General features: G+C 37.0%; 2 protein-coding genes across 2 annotated transcripts in view; one reads left to right on the forward strand and one right to left on the reverse strand.

Annotated features, from left to right (window-relative positions):
• The window catches only part of LOC142349203 (palmitoyltransferase ZDHHC3-like), a 335,645-nt gene that overhangs the window by 26,318 nt on the left and 287,847 nt on the right, over nucleotides 1-21,480 (forward strand). The window lies entirely within an intron of this gene.
• Nucleotides 15,605-18,538, reverse strand: LOC142349597 (glutathione peroxidase-like). The gene is made up of 4 exons (XM_075401278.1): nucleotides 18,165-18,538; nucleotides 17,762-17,926; nucleotides 17,258-17,447; nucleotides 15,605-16,109 (listed from the first exon to the last, which is right to left on the reverse strand). Exons 1-4 carry the CDS (start codon nucleotides 18,219-18,221, stop codon nucleotides 16,024-16,026), a joined length of 498 nt encoding a protein of 165 aa, XP_075257393.1. The 5' UTR covers nucleotides 18,222-18,538; the 3' UTR covers nucleotides 15,605-16,023.

Here is a 21,480-nt window from a genome sequence, read left to right on the forward strand (position 1 = left end):
AACTTTTCGAAAACACAGTACTACTTCAGCGAGGAGAAACACATCTGTTGTCAAATACAAATTGTAGTAGTCACCAATGTTCCGGCACTCGAATAAATTGAACACTTCGATGGCTCGCTTAGTATTCATCTTCACTCACTGTTACCTCGTACTGCTGCAAACTGTTTGTCCATTTATTGAGAGGGGGAAGCTGAGCCTCTTGTAATTTTTGAAAGCTATCGACGAAGCAATAAGGGAATGAGCCTTTTTGTTTTAACAAATTAACCGACCTCGTCGGCCACGATAAGAAATGTTGTTCCAGTAAGGTGAATTGATCAGCTGGCAGGTTCTGCACCAATTTGTCGAACGACGCATTCATGAATTTGAATGAGTCCAATAGTCTGATATACTCATACTGACTGGTCCAAACACCTTTCATGTTTTGTGTCGTTTTCATATGCACTCCAATTTGCAATGAGATGAATTTCTCACTTGTGCTTGGCACCACCGAAATTGTATTTTTCTCATTCAGGTTTTGCTGTGCCAATACTACGTGATGAAGGTCAAAGTTTGCCAAGTTGTGAGCGAATAGTGGTGTGAAGTTTAAAGTTTTGCGTTTCAAGTTGCACTGCGCATGTGCCCATCCCAGAAATTTTCCTGTGAAGTGACAGTGGTCTAGAACAGTGGGATCTTTTGAAGATGTATTTAGTTCGGTTTTACAAATCCAACACATGGTAGCCTCATCTTTAGTGATTGTTGGTTCGCCGGAAAAATTTTTGTGTTGTTGTTTCACATCGTATATATCCCTAGCAATCTGCTCCAGTGACTTAACAAATTCAACCATGACATTCGGACCACATTTGAGGTCGAAGTAAAATGGCTTTGTTTCATTCAAAGCAACGAAGAGAAGAGCATAGCTGCCTGGTTTATGTTCCTCCAACGCCCTAGTAACTGAGTTTTGTTGTGTGTTGTAATTGTGGACAACTGGTTCAATTATTGACTCCAGATCGAAAAATCCAACTATCGGTGCAAACCATCGGGCTTGAACATTTTTGAATTCAAAGTTTTGCTGTTCCACTTTGGGCATTTTTATTATTGCTTGCGTGTTTTGATGACAAATTTCTTCATGTCTCCCATGTCTATCCAATGAAGTGCTGATATGGAAACAGTTACGACACAAATGATTGTCAATGCGCTGGTTTTTTCCAAGATACTTATGGATAAGCCCCCTGATGTTGGTGATCAGGACATAGTGATGCATTGAACCATCACTTAGCAAGAGCAGATCCAGGTTGAAACTAAATTTTCGATTATTTGATATGCGGAAAGGAATCAGTTTCTTATTCGAGTATCGGAAAACATTAACGCGTACATTGTTCAGCTCTTCAAATTTTTCCATTTGGTGAAAAGCCATAGGCATCATGAATTCACCAACCGGTTGTTTTGCTCTTGGATTTTCCGAACTGTACATGATTGGATTTGTCTTTTGTCTCCATGTAGCATTAGGCGGTATCAATTGTGGCCCGAATGTCTTATGAAATTGAGCTGTATAGCAGTAGAGAAAACATTTCTCGTCTTGTCGGTTGCGAATATTCAACAGGTACTGGCTTTTTGCTAGGTCAGTAGGCAAGGCCAAATACGACGATGCTGCGATCAATTCTATCTACTGAAATCTTGTTTTCAATTCTATCTACTGTCCAACCGCTACCATGGGATGCAAAGTTGTTCAGTGCGAGCAGCATTTGTTCAACCATTCCAGCGAAACAGGATTTGCTCAAGCCTGTGAAGTCGACCCGCTGCATTTTTGAGTTGATGTATATTTTGATGCAATCTGGCTGACTGCTAACGTTTTCATCATTCGATGGTTTTGTGAGTTGTATCAGTGCGCTAAACTGAAGTTTTTGTGCTTGATTTTGGGTGTTGAGTTGAACAACATTTTCAATCTCATCGCGTTTGCTACGCACGAAACTTAGCAAGTCTATTTCATGCTCTCCCACAGGTATGTCATATGTTTTCAACACACCGCCGAATGCTTGCTCGGAATGAAGAATTCCCAAGTTTTGATTGTTTTCAGCATCAGCATCCCATACTGGCAGTCCATGATTTTTATTCATGTGCTCCATATACTTGAGGTTGTCTGTGAAAAACTTGTTGCAGTATAGGCAATAGCGTGGGTGGGTTGAGTTGTGTTGTTGTCTCATATGCGTCTCAAGCTCGACAACTTTTTCATTAGCAAATGCGCACTCATCGCACACGAATACGTTTGTTTGTGCATAATGTTTATGCACATCTTTCATGTGCCGACGTAAGCTTCGTTTGTCCGAAAGTGTCTTTTTGCAAACTCTACACTTCTCTGAATTCATTACAGGTGTAAGAACTTGAGACAAATAAGGAACTGGGAAGAAAGTTTTCAAGAGGAAAGAATGAAAGTTTTTTGCTGTTGCTGATTAGTTTTGATAAGACTGTTGAAAATTATTTCAGTAACTTGAATTGAAAGTTAAGGCAAAAAGCAAATGAGAAAAATTTATAGTTGGAGTGGACACATTTTTACAACACTCTCAACCAATCAGAGTGCGCGTCTTTTTTGTTTACTTTTGGGACTGAAAGCTACTGCTCCACAAATAGTGGTTGGGGGCAGCAAGTCTACCAGACTGTTGTGTCAATATCACAGATGCACTTGTTTACCTGCTTTGCTAGTTTTTGTTGGTTCATCACAGGTGATTCTGAGCTCACAGTTTTATTTCTTATTTACATAGCCTAGTTTTGTTTCACTTTCTCTACTGAATAATAGCAATTGGTGAAATATGTTTATTGACTGTTTGTCATGATATGAAAAATCCAAGCTTTAACTGGTTTATTTCAACCCGGTCTGTTTTTGCTTAATTGTTTACGGCAATGTCTCACATACTTGTCTGTTCAATGTCTGAAATTCGCCGCATCACATAAATCCTTCTCTCAAAAAATCATGCAAAGTCTAGCGCTAAGATTGATTGTTAGAGAAAATTAAATTAAGAACTAGTTTAAAGAAGGAAACACAAAGTTCATACGTTGGAACACAATGAACAGCAACAAATGAAATGTTCAATATGCACAATGAGTTTGAGGTGGGTTTGTTTTGTTTAGAGTCGAGATAACTTGATGACCTTCTTCACGGGGGCATAACATTGGCTCAATGGAGGTGTTTCATCGATGTTGACATCATCAGAAAAATTGTTGACAAGCAACGGGAGGCTTTCCGGGGTTTTTGTTTCTTCACTTGGCGACTGATCAAAATTCCAAAAACCAGATATTTGCTCAACTTCTAGCTGCCCCAATTGATTCTCCCAAATTTCAATGCACTCATGATCGTAGTCTGCAAAAAGTTTTCTTGTTCGCTTCGCCAATTTTTTCACATCCTGCTTTTTTGTTTGAATGGGAGTAATACATCCATAATATCGATGGGCATATGGAGACTCTTCTTGTCTTGGTGATTTTTCTGGCGTTTTTGTAAGATGAGATAAATCGTTTTGTTTTGTGTATTCAAGTATTGGTTCAATGTAATTAACTGGAACAATAAAGCTGTTTTTTGTATGCCATAATTCTGTCTGATCATCAAAGCTTTCCTTTACAAGGACAATATTTTTGCAGTTGTGACACAATCGCGCAAGGGTTCGAGTGCCTCGCTCACTTGTTTTTGCAATTTCTAAATATTCAGCAGCCATATTGCAGGTAATGGATAAACAATTGAGATGTTTTTGTTCCGATTTTATGGATTCAAACGGTAACAAAGCACACAGTTTTCTTTGTAAGGAAAGTTTTATAAAGACTTAACAGCACCGAGTCTAGAATCAATACAGGGAACAAGAGAATTGAAATCTTGTTTTTATGATATGGAACTGAATGGAAAAGCAGGATAAAAGCAAACTCTAGAAGAAGGTTAAGTAACAAAAGACTTGCAGTAATGTAATAAGATGCCGAAGAACTAAACAATTTTCACAAAACTTATATTGAACAACAAGAAAGAACAATGGCGGAAAGATTGAAAAATTGTTGCAGACGTTTTTGTTTATTTGACTTAGCCATTTCATCATTATTCCGTCATGTCTATAAATAGAATTGTGTCATATTGAACTAATTTGAATTGGGGTGCTCTCGGGAAATATAAATAGACTCGAGGAGGCGAGCTAATTTATCCATTGCTAATGAAAATTTGTCAGTTTTTAAATTTGTCAGCTAATGACTTGTAAAACTGTTTTCTGCTATGGCCTTTATAATGCTTGGCCCGGCGATGTTGCATTAGTGAATGGAAATTTTTAAATTGCCTTGGACAATTGTGACATTGAATGGGTCTTGATTCAGCAGGGTATATTTTTTCCGATCTTTTGAATTTCATATTTCGTATAAACATCAGAGCTGATATAGAGGAGTATAGATTTGTTTACACGCTAGGGTGGATGGGTTTGTTTGCTCAGCTGTTTATTGTATAGACATTTTGGCGTGGGGTTTAAAATTGTTTACATTCCAACAAACAGTAATGTATTAGTCATTCATCATTTCAGATTACTTTGATACAGTTTGCCTCGATATATACAACATTATGGGTAATGTTTTATCTAAGGATGCTGAGTACAGCGACTTTCATTTGGATCTCTCGCTCAATGAAAAACGGCTTGTTAGGGCTGCTGTTAAGACTTATCATACCACTGGCACCTACTTATCCTTGAAATTGTTCAAACGTGATAGTAAACACGTCGATTGGGATTTCAATCAAAAAATTACACTTTCGGCGGCAGAGTTTGGGTTGATATGTCAGAACATTGAAAAACTAGAACAAATGCTTGATCAACCAGTTGGCTTGATCGATTCACTTCTAAAACCAGATTCAACTGATGACTCAAAACGTCCAGCAAAACGAGCCGGCAAAACACCAACTCAGCGCCAAAAGAAAATACCAAAAACGTCTGTAAAAGTCGATGAGGATTCGGAATAATTTCTATTATACCTTTTGCTTCCTGTCATTGTTTATGCTTTCATAGTTTGTTCATTAGCTTTTTCGTTTTTGTTCGTTATGGTTGAGGCAATGTATGAGAACAGTCCCGAATATTTCAAGAAATTTCAAAAACGTTTCAAGTACAATATTTGTGAGACGGAACCAAAACTTGAAAACACAACAATTGAAAATTATGCATATGGTTATCATTCATCTGCAACAGTTATCGAAGGTTGTACATTTGGCTCCAATCATTATCATGTTATGTATGAATTTGGTTCGCAGGATGATAATATATTCGATTCTCTTTATGTACCTGCGGTGATACCGTGTCTCGTTAACTGTTTCAAATTACTTATTCAGCCTACGCAAAAAGACTTTGTTAAACGTGGTGCAATAATTTCACGACTACATGTTGCTGTTGAGTACCTTTCAAAATCAACTTCTTCTTCAGTTACCAAGAACCAGAAACAACTTCCAGCACCCTTGAGTGAGGCAGCAGCGAAATCTATTAGTACTTTTACGGCCAACAAACGTTCTTCTACAGTCCCTGATGTAACTTTGAAACGATTTTGCCAGCTTATGCAAGGTGAACACTCCTCAACTCTGTATCAGATAATGGATATTCTGCTTAGTGGCCACGGGAGTTTTGTGCGAGAAACCTCAAACTCTTTCATAACCTTTCAATTTTGTAAAAATTGATATTCAAAAAATGTTGTTGTTTCAAAATCAAATTAACTTTTACTTCATACAAAAGCTAGCAACTCTAATTCATTTACATCAGGTATGAATAGAAAATTCTCACTATAAAAATAATGAACAATATATATGCAAAATAAACCACAAAGCTGGGAGTCTGAGGATTGCAATGGAGACTGAATGTCTCTTCTATGTTCCATGATATCCATCATTATCTCCAAGTCTTTACACTGTTCTAAACGGTTGAAAATATCCTTGTAGGTAGTCAAGGGTAGAGCCAATGGATCTGCAAAGTATATTATTGGGTATGCATATCGTTTAGCTAGCACTACCCAGTGGGTTACAATAGAGTTGGATCGTGATGCATTAACAATAATAAATGTGTTGGTTTGCAAGTTCAGCGGAAAATTATCAGCGGCATAAACACCTCTGAATTTGAATTTGAGATGTTTACACTTTTTCACTTGATGATGAATTTGGTCTTCGTCCATTAGTATGTGATCATGGGAAGAGCGTTTTTAGATGCGTTTCTTGCGGAGTCAATATAGATAGTAGATGCTTTTTCTCCAAGAAAAAATATTTCAACGTTATGAGCTAACGCTGCATCGAACGAACTTGAGTTCAACAGACAATGATGAATTTGTTAGCTCTGGATGAATAAAGTCATGAGTTGCCTCTTGAGTGCTGGTCAGATCAAATACCATTATATAATGGTTTGCGAACTCACTCAGAGGTATTCCATGGTCATTTTCTACATAAGCTAATGCACTCATTGAATTATAGTACAATCTCTTGTTGTCAGTTGTTGACATTGGAGTTCCAGCCGTTGCAAAACCGTTTCGATAAATGGTTATCTCTCTTAAACCAAACTTTTGATAATGGAATGGATTAGCGGTGTTGGTACCGATGAATGCCATACCAACGCATAATGCAACAATGACTCTTCTGATTGGCTTTAGTGAAAATGTCCTCATGTTTCCAGCTTTGTTGGCCTGTTGTAGCCAAGAATGTTTTGGTAATTACTTCATTGTATCGGTAAATTGCCGGAGTTTTCAATAATGTCTTCTCAATTGCACCTACAACATTATCTGACACCGTCATTTTCCTGATAAATAAATTAGCCTCATCTATTTTAACCTTGTAGTGTTTCGCTGCGTCTTTGCGTCTTCGCTGATGACGGCAAAGTCATCTTGAGATCGTCTCATTGAAATGCGTAAGGTAACTCCACTAACCAAATGTTTCTCACAAGAAAAGAAATCAACCGCCATCTTTCCATATAACATTATACGTGCGGATTGTCGCACTGTTCTTTTTCTTATATCTGATATTGCTGCTGGAATAGTGCCCGGGTTTTCCTCATACTCGTAACCCTGACATTTTAGCCAGGTTTTTTTTGCGTCTGTACCGTGAGAGAATTCAGTTTCTATGAAACTTTTGTGTGCATAGTGTCCATTAGCTGTTGAAATTTTGATATCATTTGCAGAAACAGTACAGTCGGCGAAAAGTGAATGAAGGATATTATTAGCAAAATATGGAAGATCACTGGCATTAGCGTCACCAGTTGTGTAGCGCAAATCCGTTCCATCTGTTTGAAGTATTCGACACTTGATCTCCAGGTAAATTTTTTGCAAGTCAATAAAATTGTTGCGATCACCAACAACTTCAAATTCCAATGATGATCCTGAAGGCGAATAAAGCGGTCCTGTTTTTTGCTCAAATGATTGATCAAATGTTACCAGCAAAGGTGGTTTTTCAAATAAGTCTAAAGAAATGTGAGTAGCTTCAGATGGTATTACAATATTAGTTCGCATTTTTCACTCGCGAGAAAAAATCCAGACGACTCCTTTTTGGACGCGGTTTTCGAGAAATGATTCTTCTGGTTGAGATTTTTCGTTTTTGGTTTGAGCGAGGTCTCGTGTATTGTCGTCTTTTTCGTCTAATTATTTTACGACCTGATGCAATACGTGATTGAAGAGATCCACCTATTTGTTTGCGAGCTGTTCTGGCTACTGTACTTTTCAGTGCTTGTTTTGCTGACTTTCTTTTGGTTGCACCTTCTACTAACTCTGGCGCTCCCTGAACCAATAAATCACGACCAATCTTTTTCGCTGCGGGCCAGAGAAATTTGCGTGCTAATGGCAGAGCAACTCTTCCAATACCTGCAGCAAGCGCTCCAAAACCGCTGCCTCTTTGTCTGTAGTGTCCGGAAAAATGCGGCATTGATTGAGATGCTTGATTGCTGTAGTATGCCTCCATATCAAATAATTTTTTGAAATTTTAAACTGACTATAACTTTTCCGGTTCCAGTAAAAGGAATTAGTTTTCCAGTTTCGTTTCTCAACTCTACCTGGATGTTCTGAATGTTGTTTGATAACATTGGCTTGTAATCCAAATTTGTGTAGGACTTGTGGTGTATGGGTGTCACTGTGTTTATGCTACCGTTTCTCAAACGTCTTTCAGACTCAATGATTTTTATTACCGGAGCTCTCACATCACCAACGTTCTGATGTTCAATTATATCAATGTATACAAATATTAGCTGTGATCCACAAGTAATATCAACTGGAAAATCTCCAACATGTCGGTTCAAAGAGTTGCCTGCATTTTCTGACTTGTAACCAATATGAATAAAACCATGATTCGAAATATCTCTTATTCCTTTAAAACAAAGAATACTGGGTACTTCTTCATCTTCGAATGACAAACCTTCGTTAGGTCCGAATTTCAAAACTAACTTTTGCGTTACAGTGTCAAAATCATAGTCAAACTGTTTCAATTGAGCGATTCGAAAAATTTCTTCCAGAAGCTCTTCTGAACTGTTGTATATACCTTTGCGAATTCTTCGAAGTTGTCCGGTGCTGTTATGTGGAGCATCAAGTTCAGCGCCAGAACTGACATACGCAACTATTTCGGCTGAGTTTACATTATTGATGTTTGATGGAAATGATATTGAGGCAAGGGCAACTTGCCAATCTCCATCTAACTGTAATGGTTGGGCAAGTTGATTTCGAAACTTGGCCATAGTATTATTGGTAAAAATTCCCATTGATGCATTCGATATCAAATCGAAAGTAAATTCTTTATTAATACTCATGTTTAGTCTTTGACAGGAATGACGTTCACTTGGACTAATTCTGGTTCATAAAATTTACCTTTAATTATAACGTTGTTTGCGTCTATAAAGTTGTATGTTGGTGGACTGAGGGTGGCAACCTTGAATACTGTGAAGACTTCGTCTGTGTAATTTTGTTTATAACCTTTCCTAAATATTTCGTCTGGCTTTGCAATCCGAACCAGGTCTCCTTCTTCGTATTTCGGCTTGTACTTTTTTTTGCTAATTGCTAGGGATATTAGAAACGGTTCATGTTTTTTTAAAAGTTTAATTAGGTGCAAGTTGGGTAACACGATTAACACGACTGTTTATAGTATTTACAAACTGGGGCAATTCTTTAATATAAGTCCAAGTCCAATTTTCCTCCAGGTATTTGTGAATAATGTTTTTGAGCGATCGAATATTCCTCTCAGCAAATGCCGACTTCGTTTCGTTTTCTGTTGTATATAAATAAATCTCCTTCTTTTCACAAAATTTTTTGAATTCACCTTTAAACTCGGATCCCTTGTCTGTCCAAACCCTTTCTGGTTTTTTCTGTTTGATCATTTTTTGAAGGCTTCAACAGCATCTTTTGCATATAAAGCTTTTATTGGTTGCACCCGTAGGTATCGCGATAAAACATCAACAGCCACCAGTAAATATTTGACTCCATTGTTGTGTTGGGCAATTTTATCCATATACGCCACATCGACAGACCAGATTTCGTTTATTCTGTATGCAACAGCTTTTAGTCTCGGGAAAGTTTTTCTGAATTTTTTGTATTTTGTGTATGGGGCTTTCGACTGAAGGTATTGAACCACTTTGGATCTTGGTAAACCACTGGCTTTCTTCAAATTAGCAATGCTACCAAAAGCTGCACTACCTTTTGTGTATAATTTGTTCAATTGTTTAACGTGAGAGGAAGTAATTTGTCCACGAGCTAGACGGTTGGATTTCGTCTTTTGCATCTTCAAAGCTTCCTTCATCGTCGCCAGAAGCTTCTGTTCTCGAGACTCCTGATTCTTCGTTTTCTGGTTCATCCTCAAACAACTGTAACTTTTCGTTTAGTGATAAGGCAAGAAATTTTTTTGCGTATGTATTACAAGTTGATTGTGAACTGATATCTAGAAAGGTCAGGACTTTGTAATGTTCAAGTGAAAGCTTAGATGTAGTTTGTTGTAGATCGTAAAGAAAATCTGCGACGAGAATTCCCCTGCTTGACTTATTAACCATTAGTCTTGATGTCTGATCCAGCGATAGAGATTCTGACTTCTATTTTTTCCAATATTATGCTCGCTTTTTCAAACTTTTTTCTATCAAGGTGTTTAATATCTCTCAAAACTCGCTCCCTGTTTTCAGTTGAAATTTTTGAATCAATTTTGTCATCTCTAGTCTCATTCAACTCATCTTTGATATTCTCCAAAATATTATCGGTCTGCTGTTGCGTGTCTTGTTGCGTGGTAGAAGGTGCTGGTGGAGACTTGCTTCTTTGCAACAGTGATATTTGTTTTGCTTTCTCTCGGACATTTTTATTGTTGAGAAGTTGAGCAATTTGAGGTTGTTCATTCGCATACATTTGACGAGGAATTAGCACAAACTCTTCAGTGTGCATTTTGCTCCAGAAAAGCAATACAAGGTAACGCAATCAGTTTAATTAGACGAACTCCAGAATCTGATCGAAAAATTTTGATTCTCTCACTTTTTTCAACTCGCCTGTCTTCAAGTTTACGTAGTGGTTTCTCGAATTTTTTTAATTCAACTTTATTGATTGGTACAACTCCAGAGAGCACGTTCATCACACAGTCACTCAAGAACCAAATGAAATCGCCCTGATGTAATATTTCTATTTGAGCTGTGTTCTCATTCCTCTTATTTGCCCATTGCTTGAGCATAAGCAAAAGTTTCTTCATTTGTAATTGTTGTAATGACTGCTTCAGGGGACGAAATGTAAAAAATAGAAGGATCCGGTCCAATTAGTTGCGATGAAAAACGTAAACCCTGACTGGTTTTTGGGTCGAGATCAATCATCAAATGTCCAAAGGGCTCCGCAGTTGCTAGTTTGTATGCTTCTTTTATCAGTTGGAGACAATTCAACTGTTTTCCAAGATATTCAATTTGTTGAATGTCACGAAGCGACTTGAATAATATTATGTGTGTTGTATTCAGATCAATGGTTCTGGACCATTTGCTTTGATGGAACAAATTATGCTTGACGTATATAACATGTAATTTGCGATGACGTCCTGAGGTAGCTATTTTTACAAATTCCTTATCGTTGAAGATTTCTTCACATGAATCGTCATAGATAAGCAGACAATGTGATAGATTTTTTGTTATATCAAAGCCTGAGTATTTTAGAAACTCAATCCCTGGTATAACTCGTTGTATATCTTTGAAAAGTGGTTGGAACTCTTTGTAAAAATAATAAATTTTTTCAAAGCGTGGATAAAAGGTCGAACCTTTTAGCATTCGAAATAAGAGTTCTGTTTTACCACAACCACTTGGTCCTACAATTGACATGAATATCCTGACATGTGTAAGAATAACTTTGTTCATAGTTTGGGATTAGGTAAAATGTAACTAACTAAACTCGATAAGAGAGCAATCCAAATTGATTTCTCTTCACAGCTTTCTGATAATAGAAAGAGCATAGAGAAGCAAAGAATGATCATTAAGACAATGATACTAACTTGAAAAAATATTACTTCGGACCTTGGCACTGCTGAATTTGAACAACAACGCCATGGTGGCCTCTCTTTGTTGTTCACATCAAAGACTAAATTCCTGATACCGGCGTCAGCCTCGTCTCTTTGATTCATTGGAGAAAAATAATTAATTGAAAAGTGAATTGAAACAAGGATGATATAAAATGTTAAATTTTTGAATTATTTACTGGGCAACTGTTTCATGTACCAGAACTCAAACAAATTGAAACCTTTAACATGACTTTTTATCTCTAGTTTATAACAAACGGTTGATGAGTCATTTTCCTCGAACGATGGTTGATTGAAGACTTTTTCAACTTCGGGGTGCTCCAAGACATATAACCGCAACTCATTCGGCATCTCATTAAGTGATATCTCACGTTCTGGTGGTGTTTTTTTCAATCTAAATTGAGGAACTTTTTTGTCCGCCCATTGCTTCCAACGTTGGATTCGCTGCTCTTTGGGGTACTGCATAGGCTTCTGGTTTGTTTGGTTCATAGCCATAATTGAACTGATTCCGATGTTCTCGAGCTCTTTGTTTATTTTTTATGTACAGTCGGAAGTGATAGAAATTATCTATCACGGGCAGGAAAGCCCTAAAGCTGTCTAGCTCGTCGGGAGAAAGAGTAATGGTTGCAAAATAACGTTTTGCAGCTGTACTATAAAGCGAGTTGTAACGCGGTTGTTGTGCTGTGTTTGGTTTGTTGTTGAGATAGTTCGCTCGGTTCTGTTGATCACTTGAAAAATTATTCTGTATTGGTGGAGAGGGATCCTGAACTCTTTTGAATATTACAATCGGCTGATCGTCAAGTGGAGTCAAGCAAGTGAATATCTTCAAGTTGTCTGACAGATAAGTTGTTAATGTTGCCGTGTCTTCTCTGTGCATCACTTTGTGTCCACTGTGAAAATATTCTTGCTTTACGTTCCGCGCAGTGATTTGATAATTGAGCGTTTGTTGAACGAAAGTTTGAATGATGATAACAGGAGGGAACTTGTTCTTCTGATATTATCTCTGAGATTCGGGGACAATTTAGATCCTCCAGATTATAAACAGTTTTTTGTAAAAGCTTACTGAGGAGCTCACACTTTTCAATGCCTTTGGCAAAAAAATTTTTTCGTGTGAATCGAAAACTGAAACTCAGACAGATTGTTTTCAAATCACAGTAAGGTATATCACCTTCGTCCCAATCAAGACCGTGTAGGTAATTGGTCAGCCAAATAACAGTTTGTCTATCGTGTGCGGGTAAATCAGCGAATTTAAGCGGCGGTTTGAAAAATATTGTATCGTTGTAACTGGAACACAAACTGAGTTCTTTTATAATGAATCCAAGTGACTTGAGTTTGAAACCTTCGAGATCGAGGACAATAATATTTGTGGTTTTGCTGCCAAAATTTTCTAGCATTCCAATTCACGAAACAATTGTGAATGAAAAATTTTCACTGATAGAATGAATAATATTCCTGTCAGGTGTCCAAAAAGACAATTGTTTACTGGTGAGTAACGGAAAGCGTAAACATGTCCAGGGCCTTTGTTTCGGCAATCTTTTATAAATCCAGCGGCGTCATGCAATGCAGCATGAAGTCGTAGCACTTTGCTCCGTTTCAATAAAGGATCTAGTCTTGAATTATCAATTCCAATGAAACCACCATAGGGTCTAAATTTAAGTGCTATTTCTCCGTCAACTTCTGGATCTAACAAAGAACAAGCAGCTACGAAATATAATTGTCGATAAGATATGTGTGTATAATTTATGTTACCTCTCAGTGATAAAACTTTCTCATGAATGCGCATGATGTCTTTTGTTCCTATTGTGTTCATTATTTACTGTTTACTGAACGTGAGCGTTTAGAGTTTTTGTTTATAAATCTTTCAATTCTGATTGGTTGTCAATTTGAATAATAAATCAAGCACTCCGATTGGTCAATTTATTTTGGAAAGTTTTGTGACCCTGAACATGTTTGGGCATGATCTGATGACTCTCCAATTAATATATCATTAATGATTTTATACATCTACTAACAGGTTAGTTGTTTTACTGTTGTTTTCACCAATTTATGTATGCATTTATGGACATAGGTGATTATTACCATAATTGTGTACATACTTAGGTAAAAACTTGTTTTTCTTGTACAAATCTGTATGTATGTATGTATGTATGTATGTATGTATGTATGTATGTATGTATGAATGTGTGTATGTATACATACATCCATACATACATATATAGATACTCACATACACATACATGCATACATTTACATACACAAATACATTCATACATGCATACAACAATACACACAAACATATATACATACATGAATACATACACATATATACATATACACGTTACATATATACATGTATATACATATATACATTTACATAATACATACATAATTGCATACATACATACATATACAAATATACATATACACAATACATATATACATGCAAATACATATACATAATACATACATATACATACACATATATACATATACACAATACATATATACATGCATATACATATATGTATGTAAATATGTAAAATAGGGGGGACATTTTATTCAGATTTTCAAAATTTTCAAGTGTCCCACCCCGGTGTTGTTGGGCCGAGAAAATCAGGCTTCCAAAAATGTCCGTCCCCCCGGTGAGGTTCTAGTCATTTTTTTATACTACTATGGACAGAACACGGCTAAAAAACGGTTATTCATATACGCCATTCTCTCAAAAACTTTTTTTTCAAAGTGGCTAAGTCATTCACTGAACGCACGAAATGACGTCACGCGCGCTAACGCCGTTAGCGCGAGGAAGAAATCATTCAAAAAATTTGATTGCAGCTTTACTGTGAACAAATGTAAAACGAAAAAGAGCGTCAGACGACGAAACAAAATAACATAGCAGGAGAAGTCCTGACGTACATTTCAAAGAATTTTCTTTGACTAAACAAAAGACTAGACCTAGCAGTGACTATGGGTGAGCTGGGAAAACCATTTCTAACAAAAATCAGTTCAAAACATCAAAAAAAAACCTGAAAATCAAAGAAAGTGCAGCATGTGAACAAAAAAAAACTAGCGAAAAAGTTGAAACTAGCGAAATTTGATTTAAACAACAAAACTAGGCCTAGAATGATTTATGAATGGATTGGGAAAACCATTAAGAAAGAAGTCCGATCCAAAAAAAAAGAAAAACAGTAAAAACCAAAGTGAAATTGCCGCATGTCAACAAAAAATCACTAGCGAGAAAGCAAATTTCTGTTTTAACACCCTTTTCTCACTCTACTTTAAAATTTGAGTAAAAAAATTTCACGCCGAAACACCACTTGCTTTTTCGCTCCACTTCCTGTTTCGACGTGACCAAAATCACTACTCCAATTTGACTTCAAAAATCATGAAAATGTGTGAACAGATCTTTAAAAAACAGCGCCCCAATACATTTCAAATTCTTTGAATTGTAAAAAACCAAGAGCACCGCAATATAGCTCCGCTCAGCTTACAGCTTCGCAGCTATAAACCTAATATTGCTAAGAAAAAATTGGTTCAAAATATGATTTGACCACACTTGCTTTTAGGTGAAAGCACCGTTTGAACAAATAGTACTTCTGGTGAATAGTACAAATGATATTTCTTACTTCTAAACATCGCAATCATTTGTGGCATCACTAACCACTAATTCTAGCTTTCAAAGGGCGGCTCAACTTAAAAACGTAAATAAGGCGTTGGTTTATAATTATCAAATCGTCTCCTGTGAAGCACCAATTATTCCTTTTCAGTACCTGCCGTCAGCTAGTGCATCAATGAATTCCGCTAGCGAGCGACTCTGATCACGCTTACATTTTGTAGTTTTAGATGAGCACAATGCGAGAAAAACCACAAGAAAATCTATTCAAATATAGGGGCTGTATTCTTTGGTGGGTTGCCGGACTATATTGGTAGATAAATAGGACAATCGTCAGTAATTTCGTGAACATTCAAACTTAATAGAAGAGCATGTTTTTTTGATTTGGTCGTAAAAATTCTGATGCCGATCATTTCTGCTTGAATGGGAACAAATCACTCGACTAATTATCCATCATTAGTCTATGGAAAACCCAGGACTGTCCATCACAGGCGTTTAGATGTTGACAAGTTCTACACTTGTACTACAATTGAATTGGAAAATCTCCTTAAAAAGTTAATTGATTTTGGATGACAAATCAGAGTAAAAGAATAAAAAGTTACAGATCGACGGCAGCAAATTATTTCAGTTTTCAAAAGCAAGATAAGCAGATCCTATTGTTGAGGGTCCAAGTTCCATTGCATTGCAAGCAACCAGTAGACGAAGCTGTCGGAAATGTCAAATTCGTGTCAGACGTTTGAAATATTGTCGGTCAAAGAGGGTTCTATGATGGGTAAGAAGTAACCTCCATGACGTCATTGGTCGTCTGCTCACTTGTTTGTTCACTCCCGACCTCTTCATCTTCCCATTGCTTTTCGTTCAACTAAATTTTGTTTTTTTTTCAATATGACTTCATTATTAACTGCGGTTAATGCAATTGGTCAAGTCTGTTAGCTGGGTTAATGTTGGATCGTTAGTTGTATTATGCTTCTTGTTTGAGCAGTTCTTCGATGTCTGGTACAATGTCATCAGGTGCAGTTTTGGGCCCATATCGTTTCACAGGTACACCTGAACATTGAAAGCTAATAATCAAAAACATAACCATGCCTTCAGTTAAACTCATCCTCTATTTATAATTAATAATTTAAAATATTCAGCTATTGAAAGACCATGTACCATAAGTTTTTTTGGATCTTTTTCGTTTGTGCCCCCCCCCCCGCTTAGTGGGCGCATATTATTTGCACCCCCAGACGCACGTGCCATATTTTTACATAATGATTTACTATGTAATGGCACGTGCTCTCTAACTGGGGGCGCATAACGTACTGGGGGGGGGGGGGGGGGGGGGGGGGGAAGGGGGCACAAACGGAAAAGATCGTTTTTTAGGAACAAACCCAAACCGAATAATGCCGGACGAATTGCTCTGAAACGACTGGCGAGGAGTTGGCTCAGGTAAGGAGGCTGGCCTCAATGGGTAGATGGGGCAAGGAAATAGGGAGGGGGCGACTAAATCTCCCAACCATAAAATTTCACCTTCAAATCATGAAATTGTACATCACCAATTTTGCTGAACCGTACAATTAGAGACAAAAAGAGCTCTAAGAGCACCGAACAGACATTTAATGCCCCGGCTTTGCCAGTTGAGCCCGCTTTTGAGGATAAGAAGTTAAAGTCAATTGTTCAGACGAAAAATCGATCAAGCAAATAAAATCACATAAGAAACAGGACTAATATAATTGCTACAGGCTCCTTTTGAGAGGAAAAAACATAGCCGGCGAATTAATTGCAGTCCAAAAATGTAAATCGAAAAGTGAGCTTCATCAGACGAATGAAAAAACCCATGAGCTATAAAGCTACGCTGATTAAAGATTCACATTAACAAAAATTTTGCCAGGATACACTTTTCCACATCATAATTTTGAATCATTCTATAGATGTCTGCAACGAAAATTTTACTCCCCAGTAATAGCTTGAACTGAGCAGATCGAAACTTGATATGGGCACCACCACATTAACGAGCCTATTAATGTCTAATAAATTAACAAAAAAGATGTCAAATCGTTTTTTTTATATTAGGGATCACTGTCCCGAAAATAACTAAACTGGATCTGGTTTTTAAAAAATGTCAATTTTGGACCTAGAAAGGGACCAGCATAAAAAGCTGATTCTGAAAGCTGATTCGCAATAAATTCTGAAAATGAAATCAAGTTAGTGACCTTTCCTATTGACTAAGAATTTGGAGAAGTTCCACTTGATGGCGTCTAAGAGGGTACCCCTCTGTTTCTCCTTCAGGAATTTGTACAGTGGATGCGCATCACTCCCATTCACTTGGATCTTGGAGAACATGTCGAACTCGACGTTGTACTGCTTTACGAATTCCTTGATGTCTGCCTCCGTTCCTGGTTCCTACAACAAGCCAACACGACATTTTACATAAACAGTGCTCTGATACAATTTAAAATATTTTTTGTGGATTACTGATGAAAAATTGACCCCACTACATTCCGAAAAGACCCCAAATTAAAAAGCTCAGGCAAAAAAGTAATTGGTTAACATTGACCTCAAGGCAATTCGTGCAATATTCTGTTCGATGAAAACTCTAAATCACGTAATTTATTACATAATAAGATTTCTGTTCATGAGATTCAATGAAAAAAATTTAGGTATCTATTAAACGACCAGGTGTTAAACTAATTAGGTTATTCAGAGTGACGACTGACCTGGCTGCCGAATTGATTGCATGGGAATGCGAGAATGCGGAATCCTTGGTCCCTGTACTTGGGGTAGATGGCACTCAGCTGTGTATAGTTGAGTGCCGTCAATCCTCATTTAGAGGCAACATTCACTACTAGACACACATCCCCCTTGTACTTATCCAGCCTCACCTAATACACAAAGCAATTGCTAAGTGTTCTCAACAATACACATAGATGTATATATTTTTTTTCACAAATTACAACAGCTAAATTCGCCCAATGTTGATTGGCCACGCGATTCGACGGAATACACAAATGGGTCCAGGTACTTGAACTGTGTTCCCAAAAAATTAAAATCGAATTTTCGTGTTTTTCAATTTCGGGTTATTCTAACAAAATCTGTCAATTTCAAAACAGTTTAACTTACCTCTTCTCCATCGATGGTGTTCGCTTTGAACTGGTATATAGTTTGATCGTCCGTCATTTTGTCAACTTTGTTACAACTTTCAATGTCACCACTTCCACTCAGTGGTCGTAATTGCACACTAGCAGCACTCAACAGAAGCACTGGTCTCTCTAACAACGCGCTCTTTCTCCAATATCTTAGTGGAACAGAGAATGTTCTCGAATACTTAGATCCAAATCCAAGAGTAGAATGACAAACAGCACTACAAGTGCGCGTGTAGTTTAAGCAGCAACTGCCCTTTCTCAGCAAACAGGAAGCAATGATGGTTGTGTACAACTGAAACTACTTCTACACAACCACAGCAAACAATGTCACAATGGTCAACACAACGCAATGATCTGAAGCGTGGTCACTAAATGTACTACAATGAGTGGTTACTCTCAAGCAGCAAATACCACAATGAACACTTTACTTTGTGATCACTCAAATGAGGAGAAGGATAGGATAGATGCTTAATGTACCGTTGAAGTAAGAACTCGAGCACAACATAGAATTAGATACACCTCATTTTGTATTCTGCGTTGATTCAGAATACATTAAAACAAGGAAAGATACGATTAGTTTTCATTACGCTGCTTATATTCATGAGCTTGAACCGGCAATACAAGGGGACGATCTTTTTGCCTACTCTCTGGTACTTGATAGAGAATTGCCTCCCCCTCAAGAGTTTTTTGGCTAGCTCTGCTCCCCCTAAAACTCATGAGGGTAAAATAAAACGGGCAAAACAAGTTACTACTGAGCATCCACGGTTAAAAATTTGACCCTTTTCAGTTTGACACAGCAATGCAAAATTCAACTAATATCCATAGCCTCAATTTTGTCCCAGAATGTTAAAAAAGTCTCATTCTGTATGTAGTTATCAGAAACCCAAACGGAGCTGTAATGTTGCTGCATTTAAATACGAGCTGCTTTATTGGCTTTTGAGGACAATTTTCTGCCGAAAAATCCAGCGGAAAGAAACTTCCGCACGTTAACGGAGTTATGGCTCAAAAGTGGATCAGAAGCTTTATGTATGCGTAAGCAATGTATCTTCCCATGCAGCTATGTAAAACATTGTATCTTCATTCAGATTGCAGCTATGTAAAGTGATTCATTAAAAAGCATAGAGTTTTTATTTTAAACACATCACAAGTTGAAAAGGCTATTTAATCTGGAGTTCCAAAGAGCTTAGATTAAGAACAAAAAATCAAGAAGTTCAAGTAAAGCAGCTAAGCTTGGCTTATTACTGCCATTTAACAGGCTACTCGAAGCTCACTAAACTATTAAGAAATAATTGATTGTAAACGTTGATCTCTTCGTGTTCCTGTTCCGTGTTTTGAGTGGCTTACTTGCCAATTGGCTGTACCTTTATAAGTGGTTCTCAATGCGAAAAAAAATTTCAGGGAAAATTATGTCCCAATCCGAGTCCCCACCCAAAAAAATTCATAGTACTATATCTTTTTTTTGCTTCCAAAAGACAGATCATTATCATTTATTATTAAGCTGTTTACTACTCTTCGGTTTTTAGAGTCAGTTCTCATTTAGAATTTTGAAAAATTATTATCTTTAAAATGAAATATATCATATATCTTACTTTTTTTAAACATTATCTTCTATGACCTCAACACCGATGTTGTTAATTAAGATAAGAAACTAATAAAGCAATTAAAATTAAGAACAAATGACATGAGTGCTAAAAATGAAGTCACGCACATAAAAAAAGTAATGAGGGGAATGAAAAGATTCTCATAAACAAAAATGGTGTCTCGATGTTTTCGGCGAAAAAAATGAAATTAATTATTGAAAATTCGAAGGGGGGACGGTAAGCATAACACCAATTAGCATTCATTCTAATAAAAAATAATAACTTAGTGCACTTAAGTCTCAAATTTCTTGACATACCGCTTTTTCAATAAATGAGGGAAAGACATTAAAATCCATTCAGCTGAAATAATTTTTTGATTTATTTTGATGTCATTTTGTAGTTGAATATACTCCTGTCTCTCAGTGAGAGGCTACAGGGTCTAGTATGAATACCAATGAGCATTATAGATAGTAACTAAAACTTATGAGAACAAAGTTCAAGTACCGGGAATCTAAAAATGGGCTTTATGGGTTTATCCCGTTTCTATTTCTGACTTTGATTTTTTATACTGACTCTCTTCATTTTGAATTGCTTTGCTGAGCAGCTGCTGTTTAAAAGAACTTTGAGCAGAATGACAGAAGAGTGAAACTAGCCTAGAGAAGTCAAAAGAAGACTAACCTAGCGGCAAAAAGGTAAAGCGAAAAAAAAGTTCGACGAATAAAAAAACAGGAGCGCTATAACAGCCGGCTGAGAAGATGAGGGCGGCTATTAACTAGGAGCTGATTCAGAAAAGCATGCAGAAAAAAATCGATTAAAAAACCGAAGTCAAATAACCGCATCTGAACAAAAAAATCACAATCTAGAAAGCAAATTTTTGTTCAAACACTGTTTTTCCCACTCTACTTTAAATTTAAAAATTCACGCCGCGAAACTACTCGTTCTTGTGCTCCACTGGCTGTTTCGGCGTGACCAAAATCGCAACTCCAATTTGACTTCAAAAAGATTCGAAATATGAACAGATTTTAAAAAAGCACCTCCGGACAATTTAAATTCTTCGAATAGAAAAAACATGGCAGGATAAGTTATAAACCCATCAAACTAATGGACTAAGTAACTCATTTTCAAGCTCACTACAATACGACCCTCTGATATTCAACAATGCACACCGCCAACATACACAAATTGAAACTACAGAAGATAAAAAAAATAATCAACAAACAACCGGCGGACAAAATTCTCTTGAACAAAGCGAGAGCGTGGTTTCACTCTAGCTCACTTAGGGTTTAAACAGGCAAATACCATGGGTCAGGGAGCAGAAAAACGTGGGTCGGTGCTCCAACCCAATCAAATTCAAAATGCCCCGGGAAGTACTTATTCTTCAACAGCTTTGAGCCAACTAAGGCTCTAAGAGAACTACACAACAACTTACAATGACTAGAATAATTTCACACACATGACAACATTATTTATTTCAAACTTCGCTCAAGGGTAATTTTTTTCTAGAGAACTAGGACTGTCAAAGTTGTCAGAATCATTAAATTCAAATTTAAAAAACTCAGTCCTATTTTAAAAAATCTATTTAAAATAGTCATACTTAAAATCATTCTTTACATACTGACACCTCGCACAAAATCAAACCATGTAGAGCCCGTCAAAAAAGCGGCGGCGTAACAAAGAGAATAAAAGATGGCCAAAATAAAAACATACATTTTA

This window comes from Convolutriloba macropyga, chromosome 11, assembly GCF_964194025.1.
Source record: "Convolutriloba macropyga chromosome 11, txConMacr16.3, whole genome shotgun sequence".
In the NCBI taxonomy this organism is placed as follows: Eukaryota; Metazoa; Xenacoelomorpha; order Acoela; family Convolutidae; genus Convolutriloba; species Convolutriloba macropyga.